Source organism: Cyrtonyx montezumae, unplaced genomic scaffold (genome assembly GCF_038088225.1).
Source record: "Cyrtonyx montezumae isolate F1298 unplaced genomic scaffold, pur_monq_1.0 scaffold_8, whole genome shotgun sequence".
NCBI classification, from domain to species: Eukaryota; Metazoa; Chordata; class Aves; order Galliformes; family Odontophoridae; genus Cyrtonyx; species Cyrtonyx montezumae.
The window spans coordinates 35,951,395-35,977,408 of record NW_027072089.1 but is presented as its reverse complement, the minus strand read 5'-3'; the positions used below and the strand labels follow the sequence as shown (position 1 = coordinate 35,977,408).

General features: G+C 42.9%; 2 protein-coding genes across 9 annotated transcripts in view; one reads left to right on the top strand and one right to left on the bottom strand.

Annotated features, from left to right (window-relative positions):
- PLAG1 (PLAG1 zinc finger) overlaps nucleotides 1-25,386 on the bottom strand; it is a 47,273-nt gene extending 21,887 nt beyond the window's left edge. For all 5 annotated transcript variants that reach the window (XM_065753275.1, XM_065753277.1, XM_065753279.1 and 2 more), the window contains exon 1: nucleotides 25,191-25,386. Coding sequence is in view for 1 of the 5 variants with exons in the window: in XM_065753281.1 (XP_065609353.1) it covers nucleotides 25,191-25,207 (17 nt within the window). In the remaining 4 variants the exon portion in view is untranslated. The remainder of the gene's footprint in view (nucleotides 1-25,190) is intronic.
- A 339-nt stretch (nucleotides 25,387-25,725) lies between these two features.
- CHCHD7 (coiled-coil-helix-coiled-coil-helix domain containing 7) overlaps nucleotides 25,726-26,014 on the top strand; it is a 30,825-nt gene continuing 30,536 nt past the window's right edge. For all 4 annotated transcript variants that reach the window (XM_065753299.1, XM_065753296.1, XM_065753300.1 and 1 more), the window contains exon 1: nucleotides 25,726-25,730. The gene's annotated coding sequence lies outside the window, so the exon portion shown is untranslated. The remainder of the gene's footprint in view (nucleotides 25,731-26,014) is intronic.

Below are 26,014 nucleotides of genomic sequence, written 5' to 3'. Positions count from 1 at the left end.
GTATTTTTTTCACGCACTTTCTGCTTCTTTGGGCAAACCTTTATTTCAACACACAGAAGGCAAAAACAGATCATTCCTCATCTTCTAAAAGCCTGCTCTAACAGACAGCAGAAATGGGTTTAGGCGGCTGTTTTTGAGCATTTCTTCCCAAATGAACGAGTCAGGTGGATGTATATTTCAAATCAGGTAAATCCTGGTCCCATCTCTCTTATACTTCTCTGTAACTTCAAGCAAAATGGGCCCAACATGTACTGCCTACCAGCTACTGCAGTCTTACCAGCTTCCAACCCTTGCTTAAATAAAGAAGCAAAACCACTTAAATAAATCCAGTCCACCTCTCTGTCAGACATCCCCTTCCCACGCAACCTGACCCAACAATCCCATTGGGCTCCTGCAGATTCTCCAGCACAGTGCTACCATCATTCTGCAAAGATTTCCCCTCTCTACCAGCAAAGCCTAGCAACTCCTTCAGCTTCAACTGCCTGTCGGTCACCCTGTACTGTGGAACAATTGTCTGCCTTTTTCTCTTAGATATCCAGGCTGCTCTTTATTTAAGAAGGCCTGGATGTCGAGATCACATTACCACAAACAAAAAATGCACTTATTTACATATACCATTAGTGATTTACAAGACCACGTAATAAGCAGATCACATATGAATTTGAAAACATCTGAGCCGCTCAGCGCTTCAGCTGCTGATAGTTCGGCTGTCTTTATTAACTTCAGTGTTGCATCAAATGCTGTAAGAGAACGACAGATCACTAATGCCAAGTTAGTCATTTTCAGAAACAGTTCTCATGGAATTTTTCCCTTCTAAATAATCAAAACAATTGGTCATTGGACCTTATAAGGAAAAGTGCCATACCAAACAGGATTTCACAAAATACAGCTGCTTTAATTTCAGTTTCGTCTGGCATGCCTGCAGCACCTGAGTTTTGGGACTACACTTAAAAAACAAAAATAAACAAAGCAAACAAATAAACAAAATAACAAAAAGAAAATGACCACAAGTGAATACTATTAAATTAATTTGCGGTAGATTAACTTGGCCACACAGTTTCAGCTGTTCTTACGACAGATACGAGAGATACCCAGTAACACCATAGCAGAGCAAATTTCAAACTAACAAACACAAATACTTTGCATTTAACAACAATTAGCCTGCGAGACGCAGTGCCAGGAAGTGGCATACAGTTATGCAGACAACACTTATCTCTAACGTGATCATCCAGAATTGTGTTGTGATTTTAAGAGGACTTCAGACAAAAATAATAGCAGCCCTCTTTTTACAGGACATTTTAACATTTAACAAAGAGTTAAAAGGATTTTCTCCTTTCTGTCTTTCAGTTATGCCACCCCTTGAAGCATCTGATAGAAGTTAGTATCAAGATAAAATACAGGACTAGACAGAACAGTAGTCAGAATTCCTGTTGCATAAGATCTAGAGAAGGCAACACCTCTGTGAACTTCTAGCAGCCTCCCATTGCTCCAGAGCCTCTCTTGAAACATGCAGTTGAGCTTGCCTCGAGTATAGCAAAGTATATGTTCTAAGGCCTCGGGCACTGGGATACCTGCCAAGTCACAACAAATATGTACACACAATCTAATCTACTTAAATTTTGAGTGGAAACTCTGTGCCCTTTAGATATATCCCTCAAGGCTACGAATAGCTTACTTGTTGGACAGGATGAAGTTGCCCTATGTAAGTAATAACCGAGCCCGTCTGGCATACAACCACATCTCCCTGCTCCTTCCAAAACTAAAGACTGTGAAGGGAGGAGAGATGGGAATGAAGGTGAGAAGATAAGGAGATAGGTGCAGAAAAGTGTAAGGAAGAGGAAGCAAATTATAGGTGAATAAGGAACAATTATAAGGATGAAATCTTTTCCATATCCATTTTTTGGCACAGGACAAGTTGGTTAAAAAAAATGAAACAGAACAAACAGTGAATAACATGAAGAGGAAAGGGGGATCTAAAAAGCGTAGTGAAGTGAAGCAGAGGTGAGGAAGCAAAGCTTAACTGCAAAGCAATGCTTGCTGTCTGACAGATTCAAACACAGAGAGGGTTATTCACAGCCTTGGTGTGGTCACCTTTTCTTAGGAAAAAAGCATCCAGAAAGCAAGTCAATGAAATCCTCAGGAGCTTGTGCTGGCTTCTGGAGCTCAAAATAAAATTAACAAAAGAATAATCCAAACAGTTTAGCAAACAGATGAATGCAAATGAGCAGAGGCATATCATGACAGCACGACGCAGAAGTTAAATAACTGTGTTGCTTTCTAAAATGACCCAGTACTACTGCTTTTCTTTAAAGACATGTGACCACTTGGTTTGAAATTTCATACAGCACTTGTTTCTATGACCTATGAAACCTCCCCTAAGAAAAGCTAAACAATAAATTTTGGATAAATTTTAATAAGGGATCTTTACATTTGGATGCTCAAAGAAGATTTTCACTGGAAGCCTCATTTCCTACCACAGACCAATCTCTTACAATATAACAACTATTAATCCTTTACTAAACTTTTAATTGCACACAACAGCAGACAGACTAATCTGAAGTAAACCCGGCATAACTTACACTACTTGCTTTAGTAGGATTTATTCTACTTTTAACAGACAATGTTATAACTACACGTTTCACGGTGCTCTGCATACACAGATCTGAATACCAGAGGACTTGTGCCACACAAACCTGCAGCCCTTCAGGAAAAAGGAACACTGTGCTTGTGAGCATGGAGTGTGGACTCCTGACAGTGAGCCCTGGGTAATCCAGTCTGACAGCACGGCACCCGCCCAAGCTTTCCGTCATCAGCAACACATGAGAAAGTAACACACAGAGACTTGGCTGTAGAAATTAAATTTCTTTCCTGCCTCCTATCAGATCGCAGAAATCTGCAGAAGTTAATGAAAGGTATGCATCCCCTTCTCCTGCAGAGAGAGCTGGAAGCTCATCTTACTAAACCACGCGTGCTACGTATTATCGACCACACACAAGAAGCTTATTTCTGACCCCTGGTGATGAAAATCTTCCTCCCTCATCTCAAGCACATGGTTCTCCCTGCCTGGCCAGGCTGCAACGGGTGCTGGGGGACAACATCTGCTGGCAGGATGAGTACAAAGCGGCCAGAAAGGGCTACGGGAAGGAGCAGCAAAGGAACAGCTCACTGCTGACACAAACAGGCAGAAGGGTCTGATGACTTCAGTGTGTCCCTTTCTGAAACTGTTTCCCTATCAAAGCAGGGAAGTGCTTTCAGAGGAGTCTGCATCTTGAATGGGAGCTGAGAACACCACAGGTTTGTATTTCAGCTTCCTCATTTCAGTTGTCATCAAAACATTGGGGTTTGTACCCAAGAGTCTGAATGAGGGCTGCTACTTCCCTTGAATTACAAGGCCATAGGAACCACCCACTGAGAGACCTCACTTTCAACTCCCCCCCCCCCCCAGTTGAAAACAAAACACTGAAGAATCACTCAGATAGAGATAATTGCTGGCAGTTAACCTCAAGGCCTGATTCCTCATCAGATTTGATATCTGGCTTGGCAAGCAGCCTCAGCTGTTATCTTCCCTCTCTGGACCCAGCCTCTGAAGCCAAGCAGCCATCTCCAGAATTAGGTGACCACACCAAAGTGAGCACCTTGCTGTGGACAGAGGACACAGCATGTGCTAGGGACAGCAGCACTGAGCTCAGGGGACGCGCAGTAGCCCTAAGGCAGGGCTAACACCTCCTGTGCTGTTCCCAGGGTGATAGCTAAGGGCTTGAGACAGACAAATGTCTGTACAGCTGTCCCACTGAGTGGGACAGATCTGTCGGATCTGACAGATCTCTGCTATTTTGAAGAGGCCTGCACACTGAAACAGTTCAGTGGTGCTCCCTCTACCTCCCTTCCCTTCTCACACTGGTGCTCGTCTAACCACACAGAGTACTGGGACAGAGTTAGGGCAGTCCAATTAACTGCAGGAAAAAGCAGTTTGTTTTCATAGAGGTTTGGCCTTTGGAGGGGGCTTACTGCCAGCATGAGGGAAGAGGCAAGAACAGCCTCTCAGGTAAAGGATCCCATCTCTGACTGCGATTCCTGCAGCTCTCACTGTGGATCACCACAAAGCCACACCTACAGATTCCCTCAACATCAGGAACAGCAGAAGTTTTAGCACCTGCCAAACGAGCAGTTTTGGCACCATCCCCACCCCAGAGGCGTGAGGGGCCCGATCCCTGTGCAGCAGATGGAGCAGAGAGGGCTGACAGGGCACCACGGCCCAGCGAAGTGCCCAGCCTCAGCTGGGGTGACAAGTGGTACTAAGTGGCTAAATCCTTGCTACTGGAGGTGCACGCGTTTCCCTGAATGAACTTGGTCAGAACTAAGCTTGCCAAACATCCACAGCAATTACTAATGCCAAGGAGAAGCAACAGCAACTGTTTCAACTTGCTACTCCCACTACAGACAAAACAAGATAGAAACTTGCAGTCCTCTGCTCCCGAGGTGGTTGTGCCAACCTCAGAGACAGGCACAGGGGATTCTGAAAGATGAATTAAGTGGAAGTACCGAGCACACCAACAGAGCACTGCCTCCTACATTTCAGGACTATCATCTGATTCAACTGGAAGCAACGCTGCCACGTGATGAGACAGGAGAGTCTCAGAACAGCAGCAAATCCAAAAAGTTTCTGCCTCATTTCAGCACTGAGGAAAGGTGGAAAAAAGTTATCTGGCCACGCTGTTCCTGATGATAGCACAGCTTCTTGCTTGGATCACGTTTTGGAAGAAAGAACGAAAACATGAAGGTAAAGAGAAAACACAATAAAATATAACACGATTTTTAAAAGCTGAAACCATGTCAAACATCCAACTTTCCTTCAACATGACAAAATATTCTTTATAGAAAGGAAGCACAACAGCCCAAATCCAACTCAGTCAGACATCTGATATACCACCACCTGAGAAGCAGTTTGCTGAGCCGAGAGGAGAGGGGCTAGTTCCAGAATTGCAAAGCAGGAAAAGCAGAAGATCAAGGGGAGATGAAAACAGTTTTCTTTCTGAAAGGTGGAAGGATGTTATTCATGGAGTTCTGCCAAGACTGCTTGTCAGTCTTTTCTGATTCAATGTTTTCCTTTATATTTCTTGCTACACCTTTACACGGGCATTATCAAAATCTGCATAAAATACAAACCTAAGAGGTACTAGAAGTATTGTGCAGACTGAACCAACCCACAAAAAAAGCTGTGCCAAATCTTAAGGACAGCTGCGACAGAAATGGGATGAAAAGTAACAGCAAAGGACAGAGTATCGCACTTTGAGACTAGTGATTCATTACTTGGAAGTAGCAGAGATGCAAAACATCTGTGTACGACCATCATATAAGCAGCTACTAAAAGTCACTGAAGTTGGAGAAGAAATAAACCTACAATTATGCATAAAAGCATCTCTACTTCCAGGGAAGAAAGAGACATACAGATACCATTACAGTATAATATATTTGATACAGACTATCAAATTCTTGCTAGGAAAACTGTATAAATCTAGTAATACATATTCACAAAAAATCTATTTGGGATAACACAACAAAACATCTGACAAAAAAAAAAAAAATCACAAAGCATCTTAATAATTAAACCAAGGACCACGACCACTTCCATGTCAAAAGATAATGTAACTAGTGGATCTACACAGGATCACAGACAGACAGCCATGGCTCCTGGGACAGTTTCCCTTAGGCTGTCAGCATAGCACAATGGTGGTGCCAGCTCTCAGACCCAAAACCCACCCAGCATCAGCCAACAACAGACGAGGGAGGGCAAGTGCAGAACACTTGGGGGAAGTATCTCTGTTTGGGATTTAGGGACTTCCTGACCTAGATGGACTTAATAGCCCTCAAAGCACTTTTCCATTACTCGGTCAGTTCCTTTTTGTGCCCATGTGAACTTTTTTTATTCTCAGCACCTCATGACAAGGATTTTCACAGCTTCATATCATGTTTTATTAAGTCACTTTATTTTAGCTAGTTCTGAAGCAACCTCCCAGTATTTCTCTTCATACTCAATATCTTTGCTCTTCCTTTATCTATGTTGTGGATGCCCCACCTCCAGAGGAGTTCAAGGCCAGGTTGGATGGGCCTCTGGGCAGCCTGATCAGCTGGGAGGCAGCCCTGCCCATGGCAGGGGGTTAGAACTAGATGGGCTTTAAGGTCCCTTTCATCCTAAGCCGTTCTAGGATTCTACGTCACACATGACTCCTTTATGATCCCCTGTCTGTGATATGGAACCTCTACTGCATCCTCCCTGTTGTAGTCTCTTACCAGACCGAAGAATCTAAGGCCTATGAATTTAGGCCTTCTTTGTGTGGAAGCTGTTTCACTACTTTGTTCATATTTATCACCTTCTACATTTTCTCCCTTTCACTCGTACCTCTTGTTTGGTATTCAAGACAATTACACCACAGGTCACTGCCTGTTTTATTCTGTTCTTAATAGTTCCCAGCATTCACCGAAATATTTCAGAAGAGTAAACTTCAGGTCTAAATCAAGCAAACTAGCAGAAGCTTAAACTAACAATGAGCGTCAGAGGACAAAGGAAACCAAGCTCCACAAAGCAAGCAGAATCAGTAAACATAAGTAAGAGAGATGCAACTGAAACTGCACACAGGTATATCTGCACTGAAGTGGCTGGAAATGACAGCAATCTGAACAGATTGGTAGGTAGTGCCTTTTCCAAGGAAAGAGGCTGGAGACATGAAGTGAAACCACCAGGACACGGGCTCAAGAAGGAACCACACGTGTACTTCATGTTTTTGCTGTGGAACTTCTTGCTGCAGCGTGCTCAGACGCTTAAGGCGCTGAAGAGGTCACAGGAAAATGTTCATGGAAAAGTCTAATAAGGGTTAGTAAATATAAAAACACTAAGTCTGGCTCAGGAAGCCCTTGACCAGTGAATTACTGGCACCCAGAATACATGGGAAAAGCTATCACGACATGCCTCCTGCCAAGCCTGTCCCTACACATTTGGTTTTACAACTGTCAGATACAGAAAGTTGAGCTTTGATATGCACACAATTATAATCGTTTTCACTGAACAACATCTGATCACCATTTTTCTTCTCAGGCCTTAACTCAGCTGGCAAGTCCTGAAATATGGTCATCTTATCAACCCCTTATTTGAAGGCAATTGTTCCATTAATTCACACAAGAACTGACTGCTGTCAGTAGGTACAAATGCTAACTCAAATCCAACATGTTTCACTATTGGCAGAATTCATAGTATCACATTTTGCTTTGCTGCCAAACACATGCCATTATAAGACAAAGTTATCTATATAAGACAACAGATGACTTTGCCAAACTACCATTGTTTGGGCTGAAATTTTACAAGTTAGTGTCTATTTCAGTATTTTCTTTTTAGTCACTCAAAATCACTGATCCATTAAAAAAAAAAGTCAGGGAAGAAAGTTTTTCCTTCATCAAAAAGTTCTGGCAGACTTCTCCCACTTATCCTCTTCCTACAGTTTTGAACCCATGTCCTCTGGGATAGAGATGCAAAATTAGACAGAAATAGTGGTCTAGCTGTCATTCCTGTGAACTCTACCCAAATTTGGCCAGTTGGTTGATTACTTTTTCCACAACCCCTTTAGTCATTCAGAAACCAGTCCTTTTGAGTCAGACAATTGAATGCTGTCCTACAGAACTCAGAATCTACAAGAAATCTCTGTCACTTAAACTGAATGCTATACAAGAAGTCTTAACTTTCCAGGTCCTTGGCATGCGTCTCCAAGGGGTGATTTGCAAAAATACTTAAAGTGTGCAGTTGCAGTGGAAGGCAGTGTAAGACACGTTCTCAAGAGATGATTAAGACAATAATTTTGAATAAAACTAGGCCTAGTAATCTCAGAACAGGTTATCCTGAAAGATGCCACAGAAAATTGATCCTTAATAAACAACCCTTAAAAAAATGACAAGAGCTATACATTGTATTTTCAGGCTGGATTTTACCCTGGGCACTCATTGAGAGCTGCCTTGTTTTGATATTCAACTGCCCACAGTACGCGTCCCACGGTCTAGGCTGGGCATCACAGGAGCCAGATTCACCAGGGTGCAGACTGAGGCTGCAGGCAGTATTTCTGAAAGCATCCAGAGCCCAAGGCAAAACATCAGATGTGCTAGAGAGCATACCAGAACTCTGTATAAATATGTTCCATTGTCAAGATCCATGTATAAGTTTCCAGCCAGCCAACTGGCTTGTGAACTCCCATCTGTGCGATCCATACAGCTCTGAGAACTAGCATCCCACTGGTATGTTACTTCAGATATAGGGCCTGAAACGTAGCAGAGCCCAGGAGTACACATGGCAGTATATCCTTACGTTGTGCAAATGGGGGACAGGCAATCTCACTACCTGATTTAAAAACTGTAGTGTCAGCCACCATCGCTAAATTGACAAACAAATTTAAACAGCATACATATATACACAACTGTGATTGCTTTAACTGTTTCTTTCCCTTCCACTCTTCTCTGAGCCTGTCAGGGGAGGGACAGATTCCTGCTGTATTTTCCTTTGCAGCCTCTAGTACACTGAATCCTAAAAATGGATGCTATATATTTTTTTAAACACATGAACAAAGCAACACAACTCCTAAAGGCTCCTTTAGTTCTATTTATTCTTAAACGGTCATCAGTGCCTAGAAACAAACATTCTTCCTGTCCACAGTTCTCCTGTGAAAGACTACAGTATCTATAGTTACTGGAGAGGAGTGTTTCAGCTATCTAGGCTCCACTTCTTCCCATGCTTTACTTTTGATCTTGCCCCAGAAGACTTCCTTACACAGAAGATATCAGAACCGTGATTTCTCTTTTTAAAGGCAGTGACAGAGATGCTTTCTCATCACTAGAAAGCTCATTGCTCCTCAAAAGGACTGAAGATCAAGATCACATCTGAAAGCAAAGAGCTGGAGTCACTTCTGATGAATTTAAAGCTTTCAGACAACCTGCTGGGGCTCTGCTGGTGGAATGAAAGGTGTGAGACTGCAACTCTAGCCCTAAGAAACACTGAGTACAGGCTGAGAAAAAAAAAAAAAAAAAAAAGAAAAGAAAAGAAATAAGCAGCTACTGACTTCCCCCGGACCATTTTTTCTTCCTTAGTTGTAGGTCTTCCTGTCAAAGGAAAGCATACCGGGTAGGTGGCACACAGCACCGCAGTAACCCTGCAAGACTCTCACCACAGGACAGAAATAGCATCAGGAACAGCATCTCCACTTCCTTCGGAGCATCCATGATTTACTTACAGCCCTGAGAAGCCAACACCACGATGATTCTGGAATAGAGTGGCAGGAGGGTGTGAGGGGAGAAGCACCATATCAAGCAAGATGCTTTCCTACTCCCACATTCTGTTAACTATGCCTGTTTACAGGACACGATCTCACACAAATATGACTGATTTTGCTGGGCTGTACCCCATGGCCATTTGAGAAATCAGATTTATCAAGAACATATTATATTTCTAGAGAGAGGTAGCTTAAGAGAATTCCTCCCTCTGAGAGGACACTTCCTTCTGTTTCAGTGGGGTTACAGAAATTTGTCTCTAGGAAATTGTGTGTGCATATGAGTAAGAAGCAAACAATTTTGGGTCTTGTTCAGGCAAATATCCTCCCAGGACAGCTGTTTACATGATTCTTCCAGCAATGCAAAAGGTGCTCTGAGCAAATATAGCATGCTGCAGGATGGGGAAGCTGTGCAATCTGAGTGCTGCAGCAGTTCCTTGGCATGAGAGAGGTCGGCACCCAGGGGACTGGTGCTGTAGGCAGCACAGGACAGCAGAGCCCAGAACCTGAAACTCTGCTGGAATATGGACAATTTCTGGTGGCTCATCTCAAGGAAAGCACTCAAGAATCCACAAATACATAAAAGTAGATCCTGCTTTTCAGAGGACTAATGTGTCCTGCAGGCGTACCCCTGGCCACAGTCTGCTAGCATGGTACCTGCAAGCTCCTTACCGACAGACAGGTACCGCTCTGTTTGCTCATGCTCCAAACTCACAGAGCCCCATCTGACTACTCAGTGAAGAAATAAGAACATATTTTGCTTTTGCAACTGGTAAGTAGTGTGTGACATAAAAACAACGACAGCAATTTGGTACAGGAAAAAGGTACATGAAAAAAACAGTAATGAAAGATTTAGAAGAGGGTGAATCAAAGCTCATTAAAAAAACAAAACAAAAACAAAGAATGCCTATAAATAAAAGATTTCAAAATACTAAACAGAAAGAGACTTCATTACAAAGAAAAAAAAATCAATGTATATAAAGATAAAAGGACCAGATCAACAAGGTGTTGTACACTGTTATTAAAAGGATGGTTCACCTTGAGAAGGTAGCTTTCTGGTGCACTAACAACTTTAGGCAATTTTATATGATACTCTACATTTTTATTAGAGACATAAATCAAAACTGTTGTCGAGGAACAGATGCACAAACTTGCAGTGAACATGAAAGAGTAACAAATAGGAAACCAGTCGTTTCTAAACAGGAAAAGAGAAAGCAGAAACCAGAAAACCCGAGGCAGACCAACAAACCAATCAATCAGCTGATGGTTTTTAAAGTCAGTGATGATGGCTAGGAACACATGCATGGTACTCTTTTACTATAACACACTGATCAAGGACTTGACTCCTGGTCCACCTGGTCTTCTCAAACATGAAAACTCCTCTTTGGTAAATAAATTCTCAGCTGCAAAACATAATTATGGCCTGAATGTGGATGCTAAGAACAGCACTAAGGAGCTTCACATTCACATCTTCTTGATTTCTGTATCAATTTACTTGATTGCAAACATCAAGTGTACATCCTCTGGTCCTCAAGACCAAAAGGAGTTTGTGGGAGGTTTAGTCCTACAGTGGTATTTAACAGGGTAACTATTTTGAGTTTACACGCATAAATAATGTATTAAAAACCTATGTGTAACTGTAAATATGCATCAATGAAGAACAAAGCATTCACAAATGTTTAATAACTTCCTTACAAAAAGCAAGCAAAAAAAAAAAAAAAGAAAAAAGAAAAAAGAAAAAAGAAGAAAAGATTAGGGGAACTTGAAAAAAAATAAAAATAAAAAGCACACATATTCCACTAATCCATACTGGCATGCCAGGAAAACTTAAAGACAATTTGGAACAAACTTCACAAATTCTTACAATTAGGAAATACATGAGGAATAACATCATGAATAAGTCTTCAAATTAGCAAGCGACCAAGAAGTACACGCTTTGCCAATTCCAGTTCAAATCAAAATACTTCAAGATACAAGCATATTTTTAGTACTTTTACAAATAAAGGATTTCTCTCAAATGAGATTCTTCGCTCACTAGCATTTTCATTTTTTTTTCCTGCAGCGTCAGGAACAGCCCATTCCAAGATGACTTTTACAAATCTGCAAACTTTAAAGGGACAATAGATATGTAATGACGTCTGAAGTTGACGTGCTAGGAAAAAAAAAAAGAAAAAAAGTCTTTTAAACAGAAACCTTGGAGAAATTTGTCTTCGCTCTAAAGACGGTCTGAAACAACCACCCGGCTAACCTAATGACACATTTATTTACTACTCCTTATGCCCGTTATTCAGTCGTTGGCAGTAACACAACTTCATTTAGCAACAGCTTGGACCCCCCCCTAAGGGAATGTGTACATAGTAGCTCTCTAATCTTGCTGCCCAGCTGCTAAGACAGTCACATGAGTCACTTGCTGCCTTTAGAGCAACACACACCACTTGCTGAATTTAGAGACATTCTCTGTTTCTGCACCGGCCGTGTGCATGAACAGGGTAGTACCTGTCCTAACAACACACGAGAATATCTAGGTTCTGGTGGTTTTCTGTTTGTTTGTTTTAACCTCAAATGGTGACTCAGAGAATGTTTTTTACTAGTACAGCTAACAACCACAAAGTGATTTATCTACTGTTCTGCAGCCATCGTCCTCATTCGAGTTAGGCTGACTCCAGGAATCAGCTCGAAGTTAGGTAACAGCATCTAACTGTTCGGCAAGAATACAGCCCTAGAGGAGTAACAACTCTCTGCCAGGGAGGCTAAGTGTACAGCTCTGGAGAAAAACAATTTAAAACGATTCCTTCCTTATCAGGTTTTTAAACTGTGGCTGTTCGGAACGCCACTTTTCAACAGTCCGCTTCAGAACACTTTACATAAAGGCTGGCATAGTTACTTCCGTGCAGCACCGCAAAACTTCTTGTTGAAAGCATTACAATCGTGAACAAACCATACACGCTCTATAGGAAGTATTTTCACACACGAACAGCAGACAGCCTTACAGCAATGCACGGCTCCTTGGGCTGTCACTGCATACTTGGTGTAGGCCCTACGATGTCTCATTTATGTCACAGCACACGCTACTTTCTTTCCCACATTCTCGCCGTCTCTCACTATGGAAGTGCTCTTTGCAATGGCTGTACTACACAGGGTATCGTACCATGGCTGTACGTGTAACTACTTGTGTAGACGTACAACAACAACCACAGAGCCATACTTCAAGTTACAGAGCTAATCCCACCAGAAATGAGGAATCTTTTACATTATATAATATTACACACTTCTCCACCTCAAAAATATTAGCCCATATTGCAGATGGCTTTTCAGCATGTATAAGGAAGGAGTATGTCAAGCCCTACCTGACTCTACTAGTTTCAAGCACAGCCAAGTTTGTTTGGAAATGTTCTTTACAGATTATTCACCTATGGAAAATCACAGTAACATCCCAACTCACCTGTCCAGCAGCAGCACATTTTGAAGTACCCTAATCTGACAGCTAACATCAAATAGAGTTCTGTAACCAGCCAGAGATACATTTAGACAGTTATTACTACTTGATATCTCCTGTTGTACCACTCCAACTTACCCGTTCGTAAAGCAAAATGAAATTGTCACTGCTAAGCTGTTTCATCAAATTTTAGATATCTAACTCGAAGCAAATTCCTTTTCTAAACATTTAACAACTAAAGAAGTCACCAGTGTCTGCAGCAGAAGTAAAGCCACAGCCAAATTTTCACCTCGCACACCTACCTACTGCACTTCACAAATGTTTCTGCAAAGTCTGTATTGCTGTTTCCAACCTTTGTGCATCTCTCTCCACAGAGACAATATAAAATAACAAAAATTCAATGAGGAAAATGCAGCTTCGAAAAACAAAGGGTCAGAAGAACGTGGGCAAGATTAGCAATCAAAGTTCAGATGCATTTCCCAGTCTCCAATCCATCTGGCACAAATTTTCATCGTTCTTTATCTTTCGTGTAATCACGAAAGCATTCCACTCGAGATATTTGGCTATCACAACATAATATCCTGCATTCAAATTTGGAATTGTTAACACCCCCGCTCTGAGAAAAGCTTTGTGCAAGTGCCGCTTTAAATCATCAATTTGTCTCAAAATAGCCAGAATGCCCTAAAACAGGCCAAACAATACTGACAAGTAAAACAGTTCCTGGAAAAAAGGGCTGCAATTTGAAAATGCCCACATCACACATTCTGTTAAAGAAGCCTCTCCCAGGTTCACGGCTGTGTTTCTGCCCTAACCTGAAACCTTGCAGATGGGCTCTGGTAAGAGACAGCTGCCTGGCATAAAAACATTCCCTGCAGAATGATGTACAATGGCTTAGTGGATTAGCATGTTAAAAGCATAATCTCTTTTGACACAGCTATTTTTAAGCCATTAAAAAAATATGAAATATTAATTCTGTCTCACAACAAACATAACTTTTTATCTGCTGAGTCAGAGGTGTTATGCATAATCATCTCAGCAGGAGTGCAAGGCGATGTGTGCTCATCCGAAGGAAAAATACCAGCCCAATTCTGTGCAAATAATAACAACATCTCAGAGCAGAAACTGATAAAGAGCAAATAAACCAGAGGGAAAACGTAGTGCCTACAAGGAAAAATACTCTTATTCTGAGGAACACTCCGCAGCACTAAGAAAGTGAAGCACAAAGCCACGTAACGTTTACACTCAAGTTTTGTGATATACACGCTCAACACTGGTCTAAAATACCAGGTGTTACTAAGGTCAGTATCATACAGTCACATCAGAGGGCACAGGACCGTATGCTAGCTGAATGTAGAAGAGCTTTGTGTTTGTACAGCTCCCACAAACAACGAGGGCAGAGTTCTGGAGACCTAATCTAGGTGTCTAACCTCCCCACCTCAGGAAAATGTTACTGATATGTACAGATACGACTTCTTTTCCATCAACTTCTGATGGTTTTGTTAGAGAAAACAATATTCCTCAGCGCATACATCACATACAGGTAGACAGATAGATAGATCGATTGATCTACCATTGTAATACACACTCTCTAACTGAGGGTTTCAAACTATTGCTAAATGAAACCCAGTGACATCTGAATATTACCTACTCAGTTTAAAAATGCCATTAGATTATTATAGTAGTTATTTTTCTTTGCTTTCAGGACAGTTAACACTTTTCCAAGATTTTTATCGAACGGATTTCTGTCATTTTCAAACGCCCTAATTTCATATGTGGTTACATGTACTTGCTCATTCAAGTCAGCAGACTTGCAAAAATTATCCTGAAATGTCCATTTCTGATGCCACAGGAAAAAAAAGAAAACGTTAGGGAGCAAAGGATCTTATTCCAGAGAATTCATTTATTTGTAAAAGCCAGAGTAAAGCAGCTCCCTGTTCACACTGAAGAAAGAGACCGTTCCTTCACTGCAAGCCCGCTCCTCCCAAATTCAGGACATTGCAGTGCCATCATTAAGCAGCATCCCCTGCTGAGAAGCACATGACTCTACTGTTCCATAATGTACCCTGAATGACCACCGGTTTCCAAATGATGCTTAAATAAATACTAACTTTAACCTATAAAATACTGAACAGCTTGATTCTCGGCAACCTGAAAGATCGCCCCTTTTCATGAATGCCACCTGAAACAATCTCAAATGCGCGTTATAATAATAATGAAAATGATGTGGAAACACCATTTGCTCCCCGAGAAGCATTTCAACTTTAACATAAATCTCCTATTCTGCAACGGGCTCAAACAGGCTTATACAGACTACACAGTTACTACTGCAAGTTTACCAGCGATGCAGCTAGGATCAGATGGAAATCAAGATATTCAGAGAGAATGAAGGAGAGGTTGAATATCTTGGGAGACTGCTGTGAAGAAGAGTTGTCAGCATTCAACTGTGTTTTAAGCTCCACCAGAGGAATCTGGGACATGAGTTTTTATGGACTTTTTGTTCAACTTCATTTACTTTGATTTATAGCAAAGCACTGCTGAAGAGGCTGAGGAACCATGCAAATAAATCTGGCTGGAATCAGAAGGGAAGAAGTTTCCCTCTTCCATCTTCAAATTGCGTAGCTCAGAATTTGTCATTTAATAACTCTGTCGGCCACTGTTAATATATTTCTCAAAAAAAAAAAAAAAAAAACCCCAAACCAAAAACAAACAAACAAAAAAAAACCATCACAAAATAGACTTTTTAAACATCAGGGGAATGCAACAGGTGGGGAAAAAATAAATAAATAACAAGAACAATTTTTTTGCCTGCACAGAACCAGACTGAACACCCACTGTAAGGAGGCAGAACACTCTCTCTCACAGCCAGAGCTCTACACCAGGCTTTGACTGTACTCTCTCAGCAATACCCCCAAACACAAAATCCTATAATGAATTTTCAAAGTTCCTAAACAACAGATCAGCCGTAAGAGGGATGCAAACATCACCTTCACCCATGAGACCTCCTGCATTTACTAGGAAGGCCTAAGTTACACAAAGGTTGGATACACGCATCTGACGTGTATCAGAGATACTGTTCAGAGCACTCTCAGCAGCAAAAATGGTGGCCAGCTTTTAATGCATATTCAGGAAAGAATTAAGGCATGAGCCTTAATGAACTCCATCCTCTCCAAACTACAAGTCTTCCTATCTCAATGTAACAAGTATCATTTAAATACCACTACACACCAGTTCCAGAGCACTTGCTGATAGCTAATTTCTGCTGCCTCTAAGGTCTTTTGTTAAGCTATCTACAGAAAACCTTCATGATAAAACCACCGCAGGATATCAAACTGCCGCCTTTCTGATAAAGGCTGGAAGCCTAGAAGGAATGATTATTTTACCTTCAAGCACAGTTTAACAACTAAAACCATAAGAGGAACAGCCCCAAAGAGATGTTTATGACATCTGCAAACTCTCTGAGGGTTTGCTCCAAGAAAGGAGACTTTCTAAGGCTTCATTCCTGATGAAAACTTTACACACAGTGGGAAAAGAAAAACTAGCACGCTACCGAAACACTTCCTGAGACAAAACCTTTTGGGTCTGTCTAACAGCAGACTCTGGAGTTCATCTCATGATAACTGAACATGTTACGAGTGTCAAGGTTGCAACCTGACCGTACCACTGAAACCATGAATTCCTAGGACTCAAATATTTATTGAAACCAAGGGCCAGTGATTTCAGCCATCAGAGCCCCTTCTTGACCACATCTTCCTTTTCAGCTCAAGGCTTGAGGAAAGATCCTTAAATTCAGTGTTTTAACTAGGCTAATAACCACAGAAAATTTGAAATTAACAGCACATACTCAACCTTCCCAAGCCTAAGCATCTTTCTGCTCCAACCAAACAAACCACTAATCAACACGCCGAAAGCTTCTTAAACGCACTTTCTTTCAGAGCAAATATTTAAGTATAGTGAAGATACAAAGTTAGTTTTACACAAGGCACATATAAAAACTGTGCTGGAAACTGAAATTACTGCTCGAGATGAACTTTACTATCTTAGCCTCAAATATTCTGAGCTGGTCAAGTTTTTACACCAGTAGCATCACCAGCACAAGTCAATTTCACAGCCCTCCTCAACACTATTTTTGTAGTACAAAAATCATTGATATCAACACCTTATGAATTGCAGATTCATTTCAGGAGAACGAAAGGGTTTAAAACAAATGAAAGAACTGGATTTTGAAACCAAAAGGAAAGGATACACTTGCATAGCTAAGACAAAACCTCTTTAAAAAGTTACAACTGGGAAACATACATTTTACAAGTAATGAGAAATTAAACTAGTTTGATATAAATATTTCACGTATAGTTTTTAAAGCCATTTCAACACATATGAAAAACAGCCTGAATAATTAGGATCATTAACATATTATGATTCTCAGTAACTTTCTAAGTAACAAATAATGTAACTTCGTTATTTAGGAATGGAACTGATTTCATTGTACTGGTATGCTTATAACCATACTTAAACACCATTTAAAATAGCATGTAGCAACACCATCCTTTGGCATATGCAATAATATTTTTATTACTTTTTCTGAAACTGATTAAAATATAGCCATAAGCTATATGTTTGTGCCGGGGTATAATTAGAAGTGGTTTAGCCTAAACACAATCCCAGTATTCAGAAGAATCAAAGAAAACTGTCAAGTAACAGAGGGAAGAAAGATCTAGATTGAAATTAACTGGCATCTATTGTGATCAGCTATGCCGAGCCTCTTCCCTAAGCTACGAGGCTCACAGCTTCTCAGTGTTCTAGATGAAACAAATTATGCTTGTATTGACCACAATAACTTCCAGAGAACTAAATAAGCTTGAACAATGTCTACATTTGGCTTTTAAACAAAGTACAGAACCCCACAAGGATTTTACATCGGTTTTATTTCAGTTTAATACTCATTCTGCTTACAGTACTTGCAAGGGCAAGAGCACCACTAACTGATAACAGGTATTCAACACCAGAAATGTACACCTTTGTGGTACACCATTCCACGAAAACATAAAGAGAGCAGTGGGAAATTTCTAGTTTTACCTATCTATATCACATCTGTACCTCCACATGATAAACAGAGCTACTGCTGAGCCCTGGAAGTGGGCAGTTGTACGAAATGGACAATTAGTATAAATGAAAATTCCACACACGACAGTGAGAGTTTGAAGAAAATTAACATTTACAAACTCATAAACATTTTACTGCTAACTAAACAAACTTGATTGAAATTTAATAGTAAGCTGCCTGAATCTTTCCTTCTGCCTTTTTGGCTTTTTTTTTACTTTTTTGTAATAAGATCACTGGTTTCTGTTTGAAAATGTCTCTTTTCAAAAAGAAATGCCTATATTACAACTGATTCAAAAGACATGACATTCCTCCCTACCAGCCAGATGTTTCCTTCAAATATGTGTGCCTGTATATGAAATACATATATAACATTTGTGATAAATGCATGCACCACACAACACTCTGATGAGAAGTGACAAGTGCTTGGTCGAGTAACATCTCATTTGCATAGAGGATTTTTTTCTGCTGTTCAAACATTTAGTGTAATGAGATCTCATTAATTCAGAATCAGATGACTTGCAGGGCTTTTTAAAGTACTCAGGCACTGGTAAATCTGATATCTTGTAGTATACAAATACATACTCAATGAGTGAAGAGGGAAGATAAGCTTTCTGACATTTTCCTTGCTGTTTGATCACTTGGCAATTCCCAGGAAACATGCATGAGACAAAACCAACCATCTACACCTTGATTCTTGAGGTACACTTCAGATTTGGCACTCTCAGAGGTGTAATGTGACCGCAACCACAGAGAAGCTTTCAGGGTGAAATTAGTGACAGCATCTAGCTAGCAGGTAAATTACCTGTACAGCACGCAGTGAAGTTACAGTCTGTGTGCAACCCACATGGTAAAATGATAGGAAATAAAGCCCTCTTTAGAGAGGCATGAAGGAAATTATTATTAGTTATCTTAACTTCAGTTAAAAAAATAATTAAAAAAACCCCACCACTTTGACAAATAATTCCCTTTAAACACTTTCTAATCTGATTTCTAGGGATATTTTCCTCTGAGAGAGGAATTTAGCACATTAAGTGCAAAAGAAGATTATAACAGTTCAGTTTACTGTAACAGACACTTTGCATTTTTCCAAGTTCCATTACACCATTATTTCTTAATTGCATTTGATGGCAATTCTAGGTTTTACTTTCCTGATTCCCACTTGGCTCCTCAAAAGTGATTGGAGCTATTTTAACTCAGAGTTTTGAGTTACTGCTCTGTAGATTACAGCCATGCTTGTCTACATTGATTTGTTTTATTTATCTCACTTTTTGGTTTTACACCAGTTCAGTCCTGGCTATTTATTTTTATTTTTATTTTTCCCATTTTCTTTCCTTTAAACAAACAAACAGACAAACAAGAACTCTACTCATCAGGATGCACTCTGCTCTCTTCTGGCCCTTGCATGCCTACAAAACTGGCAGGAGCAAGCATATGCAACTTAGCCCACCACTCTGGCCATGGCTTTTGATGTATTTGACAAGGTATCTCTACACCATGAACAGTCAGTGAGTTAGAAAAGGAACAGAAGTTATAACAAAGAAGTCTAGCATATAAATTGATACACTCATTCAATACAAGAAGAACTATTTCAGCTTTCCCACACTTTGCTGTCAACTCTGTATGTACACTGTCCTCTCAACTCTGCTACATACTGTAATGCCATGACCCTAAAATAACCATTTGTAAGACACAGAGGGTCCATTTTAACACTAACAATTTTAATATATTCTGTGAGAAGGCCCCATCACTTATAACTTACAACTTTTCTCCTAAAGCATGTTATCTCTTACCAAAAAAAAAATTAAATATAATTCTGTTATTTTCGGCTAATTCATCCCTATAAGACAACAGCAAGCAAAAGCTGACACTGAGGTAGGCAGGAAATATTTTAACAAGGCTGTTTAAATCAAACTCAGCTCACGGGAACAGCCACAGGTTGTATTTAGTGTTAGGTTCGTAGAACTCAGCACACAATTCGATTCTTTTACATTTGATGTTTGGTGGAAAACGGTTCACTTAAAATTCATTAGTAATTGTCATCTCCTCCATTTCAGGCAGTGGGCTACCACGTTCCTTGGAAAATTAGAAATAAAATATAGGCAGCTGCATAGATGATTCTATCGAGGGCTAATCAATATGTTTTACATTCGAGTTACAAGTTTGCACAATTTAGAAAAATCAATATAAATTTAATTAAATTCTAGATGTGATTTTTTGATTAGCAGGAAAGACACACAATTCCTTGTCATCAAAATGCCCAGATAAATGCAAGAAAAAAATCCCCAATACTTCGGAAATTGAAACATTTTCCATTTGATCCACAGAAAATGTTGCTTCGCTCTCGCATTCGAATTATTTTTGAACTGTATTTTAAGGCTCCCTAAACATTTGGTAATTGGATAAAGGTGCTCAGCAGCTCAGCAGACAAATCCTGCACCTTTCCTTCAAGTGGCATGCAAGCTAAACCCTCACTAGTTGCAGGTAGCTGGGAGTATCCCTCTTTGAAGCAAGCACTCTGTCACTGTGCTGGAGGTGGCTGCTAGCTCCTTTTAGCTCTACACTGCATTGAGAATGGTCTCAGTGCTGCAACATACTTCACATTTTCCAGAATATTTTCCCTTGGTAAACAGATAAACTTGCTTAAGGACCCTCCCTAGAGGTGTTTGCCCGCTCACAGGTACTAGTTTTATACGCACCAGAGCTTACAGACAAATCACAGAAATTTTGATTCACACTGAACTAAAACATCCCTTCTAACAAAACAACCTGAAACAGTTACAAACAGTGGTTTACTTAGAGCAGGAGCAGTGCCCTCTTTAACCCCATACTTCTAAAACACATGCACTGCCCTGAAAGGAGGGGACTGAAGGGCACCATTTTGACTGCCTACGTGCGCAGACGGACGACCATTAGGAGTGGCTGCACTTGGGATATGGGGGCTTTTGGAATTCCATACATTTTTCCCAAGTTTTTTAATTTAAATCTCCCAAGTTCTACATTGGAAAACTCATTTTATTTTTTTTCAGGATAATTACTATGTAAAATGTACACATCAAGAAATGCACTTGAACTAAGCACTCAAGGAAAGTTCAATAGGTGTCAGTTAAGATTCCTGTATTTGCTGTGCTGTTGTAGAATACTGAAGTTTTTAACTTTTAAACATTACTAAATAGGATAGACAAATATCTAAGTGGGACTTCAATACATTTCTAACTCCCCAGTTTACCAGCAGGAACTCGGGTAATTTTACCAACAAGTGCCCCACAGTACTGGTTTCTTTGGGTGTTTTAATTTCAAAAAATCTTGAAAAAAATGTAGGGAATCATACATAACCAAAGCAACATGTAACAGAGGAGATTATCTCAACTCTCAGAAGTAAGGAAGCTTTGAAAATTATTTCTGCTTTTCTTACACACCACATCACCCCTGCAAGAAGAATTCAGTTTTCTACAAAAAGAGAGTAATTTAGTTTGTAAAAAACAATCCTAAGCAATATTTATCTATTTCTATTGTCCTCATCATCTGCATTATAGCTTAAAAGTAAATCCACTTCAGAAGGGCATCAAATTCTGTGAGAACACCCTTTCTCCCTCCTCCCTAAGTCCTCAGTTTTGTGCTATAGTTGGATACACCGAATTTACTTTGTAATGCATAGCTGTAGGTCAAGAGCCATCCCCCACAACATGTGTTTCTTTCCTATTGTTAGGATGGGTGCCTATGCCTATCCTCAGCACCACCAAATTAATAATTCAGAAGCTCTGAAGGAGGTGAAAAGGCTCTAACACATTTAATGCTTCGCACTGTCTGTCACAGATGTGCTGTTTTAAGAGTTTTTAAATACTGCTCTGAGCACCACTGACTAGTTCACTGCAGTTGGCTCTGCACAACCACTACTACCTACCACGGTACATTAAAAATAACCAAACACCAACACGCAGTGTACAGCTATTAATTTAGCAGCTTTCTACAAATTTCAGGATAAGGTACTTTCACTGTCTATAAAAAGAAGAGATCAGTGTTTAAAAAATAAAAACAGACAATAATAATAATAATAAACAATAAAACCAACATGTTCAGGAAGGAATTTTGAAGCATCAGTTCTCCCCAACAACAAAAAAGATCTCTAACCCATGAAAGACAGTTGTGGAAATATGTTCAGTTTTATTCCTTTGCACAAACTGATGAACCTTCCTTCCCTAATGAGCTCCTTTTCGAGCCTCGGAGTAGCTGATGTGATTTAATTTTCACAACTGTGACTCAGTGGAAAACTTGGAGATTTCTTCCAAAATCTCCAACCACAAGGCTACCCAACTGTACAACAGCTCTTTGGTCACCCTCACGGGGAAAGTATGGACCATTTGCGAACACATGCTATCAAACACAAAGGGCTGCCACAACTGATATTTAAATTCCAGAGGTTCAAAGCAAACATTTGCTCCAACAGCCTTCCCACAAGCTGAGTGCACCATCTTCCCTCTCCAGAAGCCCATACCTGTACTCCATTTCTAACCTGGAAGCAAACACAGACCTCAAAAACAAAGTGCATGGAAAGGAAACGCTGCAACTCCTCGCAGAGATATCACATCGTTATGTTAAGGGGCGATGCTAACGTTCTTAAAATAGGTTGTTTTCCTGAAGGTTGAAATCCATAGGAGATCATTCAAAGAAGCAGAGCATCTCGCATCGTCACAGTTCAACATTTTCAAGTTCAAAATTAAGTGAAAAACAGTACCAGCCGGAACACACACACAAAAAGTACGCGTGTACACGCGGATGCATACATATACCACGAAACCAGACCTTGGTCAGGATGATTTTCCCTTTTCTCAAACAAAGCCAGAGGTGATTCTCCCAAGTGATGCAATTACACAGCCAAGGTGTACTTGTAAAAAAGCCCCTCGTTCCACCAATTAAAACCTACGGTTATTTGCACCATTCTCAAAACCCTGTGGAACTGCTCAGAATACTTAAGTGCACAACGAGGGCCGTGGTGCTGTTCAACAAACTCAGGTGTCCCCAACAACGCTGAACTTAATTACAGTAAAAATAACTTGCTTTGCGACCCCCACAAAAGACCCACGAAACCGCACAGCACACACAGGTCTCCTCCCAGAGAGCTTGCAGGTAGCACAGCAAGGTCAGCTTTGAATGTAACATGGGACTCCTCCATTCCTGCAACACCCATTCCAGAAAGAGCTCTCCAAAACGCAGCCTTCTCATGAACACACCAAGAAAAGTCACGCGACGCACAACAGAACCGCTTCGATCCAAACAAATCAGAGCACTTCCCCCTGTTATCTGCAGTTAATTTTTCAGACCAGGGCTGATTTGATACCTTCCCATTAAAAGAAAAACCAGCCAACGAACCGTCCCTCTGCCATAGGCAGAGGCGCTGGGAACCATAGGAAAAGAGCAGCTGTCTCTTTAAAATGCCCTGATCCCACGTGGAACCAACATCAGCAGCACTTTCGCATTAACTTCAACGTGAGGCGAGATGAGGCATCCTCAATTCACATAAACACAACGAGGGGAGCGCAGAACGCCCGCCTGGTGGGACACGGACAGGTGAAGGGACGTGCCAGGCAGGGCAGCAGGCAGAGCAGGACGGGTGCCTGCCTGGAGCACCGAGCCTTCCCCATGGAGCATTACCTCAGCCCCACACCGCTCCGCAGGATCCAGTTTAAAAAGAGGAGGGAGCCACCAGGAAAACTCGAGATTGAAAGGCAACGAAAATGCACTTTATAAACCGGAAAGGTTTACACTTTGCCTCACACATCCTAATTAGATCAGGAAAATGACACTACAAAGGCATTGCATTCCGGTCCGGAAAAAAAAAAAAATAAAATAATAAAAAGGATGGAAAAAGAAGGCAGAGAAAAGGAGAGGAGCCCCCACTTCCAACTACCCCCCCAAAAAAAAACACCCAGAAAGCATTAAAAAAGGAAGTTATCCAGCAGCACATGCAGCATTTATCTTATCTGGGATCGCTGCGCATTGCCCCAAAGTTGTGCACTTTCTGCACTCCCATCTCCCCCTACCTCTGCCTCCCGAAAGGGATTTTCACGTTTCCCCATTGTCGGTGGCGAGTGAGAGGAGGCTTTTGCCTTCCCCAAGAATTCATCAACAAAAAAAAAAATAATAAATATTAACTCCTTGCTCCCTGAAACCTGAAAACGGCCTCGGGAAGCTCCGGGTTTTATTCTGTCACCTCGAGGGGGAAAAGGGGGAGCAGCCCCGATTTTTAGGTATTTTTTGGCATTTTTTTCTGATTTTTATTTTGTTATATGCCTCAGTTCTCCCTCCATTTTGGTTGTTTATGATACTGACAACAAGCTGTCCCTGCTCTCTCTCTCTCTCTCTCTCCGGATCTCTCCTGCTTTCAGTTAGCGATCCCCCTCCCCAGCGCAGCCCGGCTCGGCGCTCCTCGGCTCCGCACCGTGCTCCCAACACGCGCCGATGGGGCAGGGGAAGGCTCCCGGGCCACCCGGAGAGGGCGAGCGGGCAAATTCGTTGCTTTAACCCGAAAAAAAAAACCACTTTTGTCCCAAAAGCCGAGGGGAAGGGGGGGCGAGCGCCCCAAAGTCGCTCCGGATCCCCCCCAAAGCGGCGTCCGCCGGCGCCGGGGGACCCCCTCCGGATAGCCGGGTCCGCGAGGGAAATTTCTGTGTGAAATTCGGCCGCTTTGAGGCGGGGGGCGAATTTATATTAATTTTTTCCCTCATTTTTCGGCACCGCCGCCTCTAATGTCTTCCGCTCCCTCTCGCCGCTCTCGCCGCTGTCACTGCCTTCGCAGCACAGGCTCCGCTCGGGCGAGGAGGGGAGGGGGCGGCCGCGCAGCTCCCGCTCCTGCCCCGGCCCCGGCCACGGCGGGGGTCTGCGCCGGGCACCCCGCGCTCTCCCTCCCTCCCTCCCTCTCTCCCTCCCGCCGGCCCCGGGCAGCGCGCTGCCTCGCCCGCTCTCTCGCGAACCACCAGAGCGCCGCGGGGAGGGAGGGGAGGAGTGGAGGAAACTCCTGAGAGAGGTTTTGCCGAAAAATCATCGCTTTCTCCCTCCGAGGGAGGAGGGCGGGGGGCAGCGCTCGCCTCCCCTCCCCTGTTTTTCCCCTCCGGGGCAGGGGGGGGAGGGGGTTGGGGAGGGGGGGGTGGGGGGGTCCGGCGCGGGGCGGTGGGGGCCGAGTGCGGCGGGGGGAGAAGGATGGACGCGGGGATGATTAACACCAACTTTTCCTCGCCGCTCGCCGCTCCTCGCTCCTCTCCCCCCTCCTTCTCCTCCTCCCCCTTCATAATTTAAATAACCCTGATATTTCCCTGCTAAACCCCGGCGCCTGCCCCCCAAACCCGCAGCACACTCACCGCGGGAGCCTCAGCATCCCCTCTGCGCCCCGTTTCCACCCTTTACAGTGTTCTCCGATTTTTCTGTAATTTTTTCCCCATATTTCGGGCTGGACGCGGCGGGCCTGGAAATTGTTTGCTTTCCCGTCCTTCCAGCAGCCATTGTAGTGTATGCGCTGCGGTGCAGCCCAGCCTGCCGCACACGCCGCGCCCACACCGCCCGCCGCCCACACGCACCGCGGGTTGGACGCCTCCCCCCGTCACTCAGCGCCGCGGCCGCGCCCCTCCGCCGGCGCCTGCGGCCCGCGCCGCCCGCCCCGTTGGTGGAAGGAGGCGCCGCTCAAGGCCGGGGCGGGCCCGCCGCCGCCGCCATTGGCCGCCAGGCCCCGCCACTCAGCGCCGCCGGGGCGTGGGCGGTGGCGGCGCTGGGCCGGGGGGAACCGCGAGGCCGGGAGCGGGGTAGGCTGCGCCCGTACTTAAGCGCTCTGCCCGAGCCGCTGACGTCTTTCGAATTGGAGACGGGGCTGTCCCCCCTCCCGCCTCGGGCTCCCGCGGACGGAGGTGAGTGCCGCCCCGTTGTCGGGGGGCTCGCTCGTTTCCGCGGGCGGCGGGGCCGGGCGCGGCGCTCCGGCGGCAGGTGGGGCCGGGGCTGCCCGCGAGGCGGGGGAGCGGGGCGCCGTGCCGCCCCGCGTTGTGGCCCTGCCGTTCTGCCACCGCTCGGGCCCCGCCGCTGCCCGAGCCCTCGGCGGTGTTACAGCGATAAGGGCTGTGAGCTTCGCTCCGCGGTTTGAGAAATAGCCGCGTTGCGGCGGTGCCGCGTGTTTAGGAAAACAACGCGGAGCCCG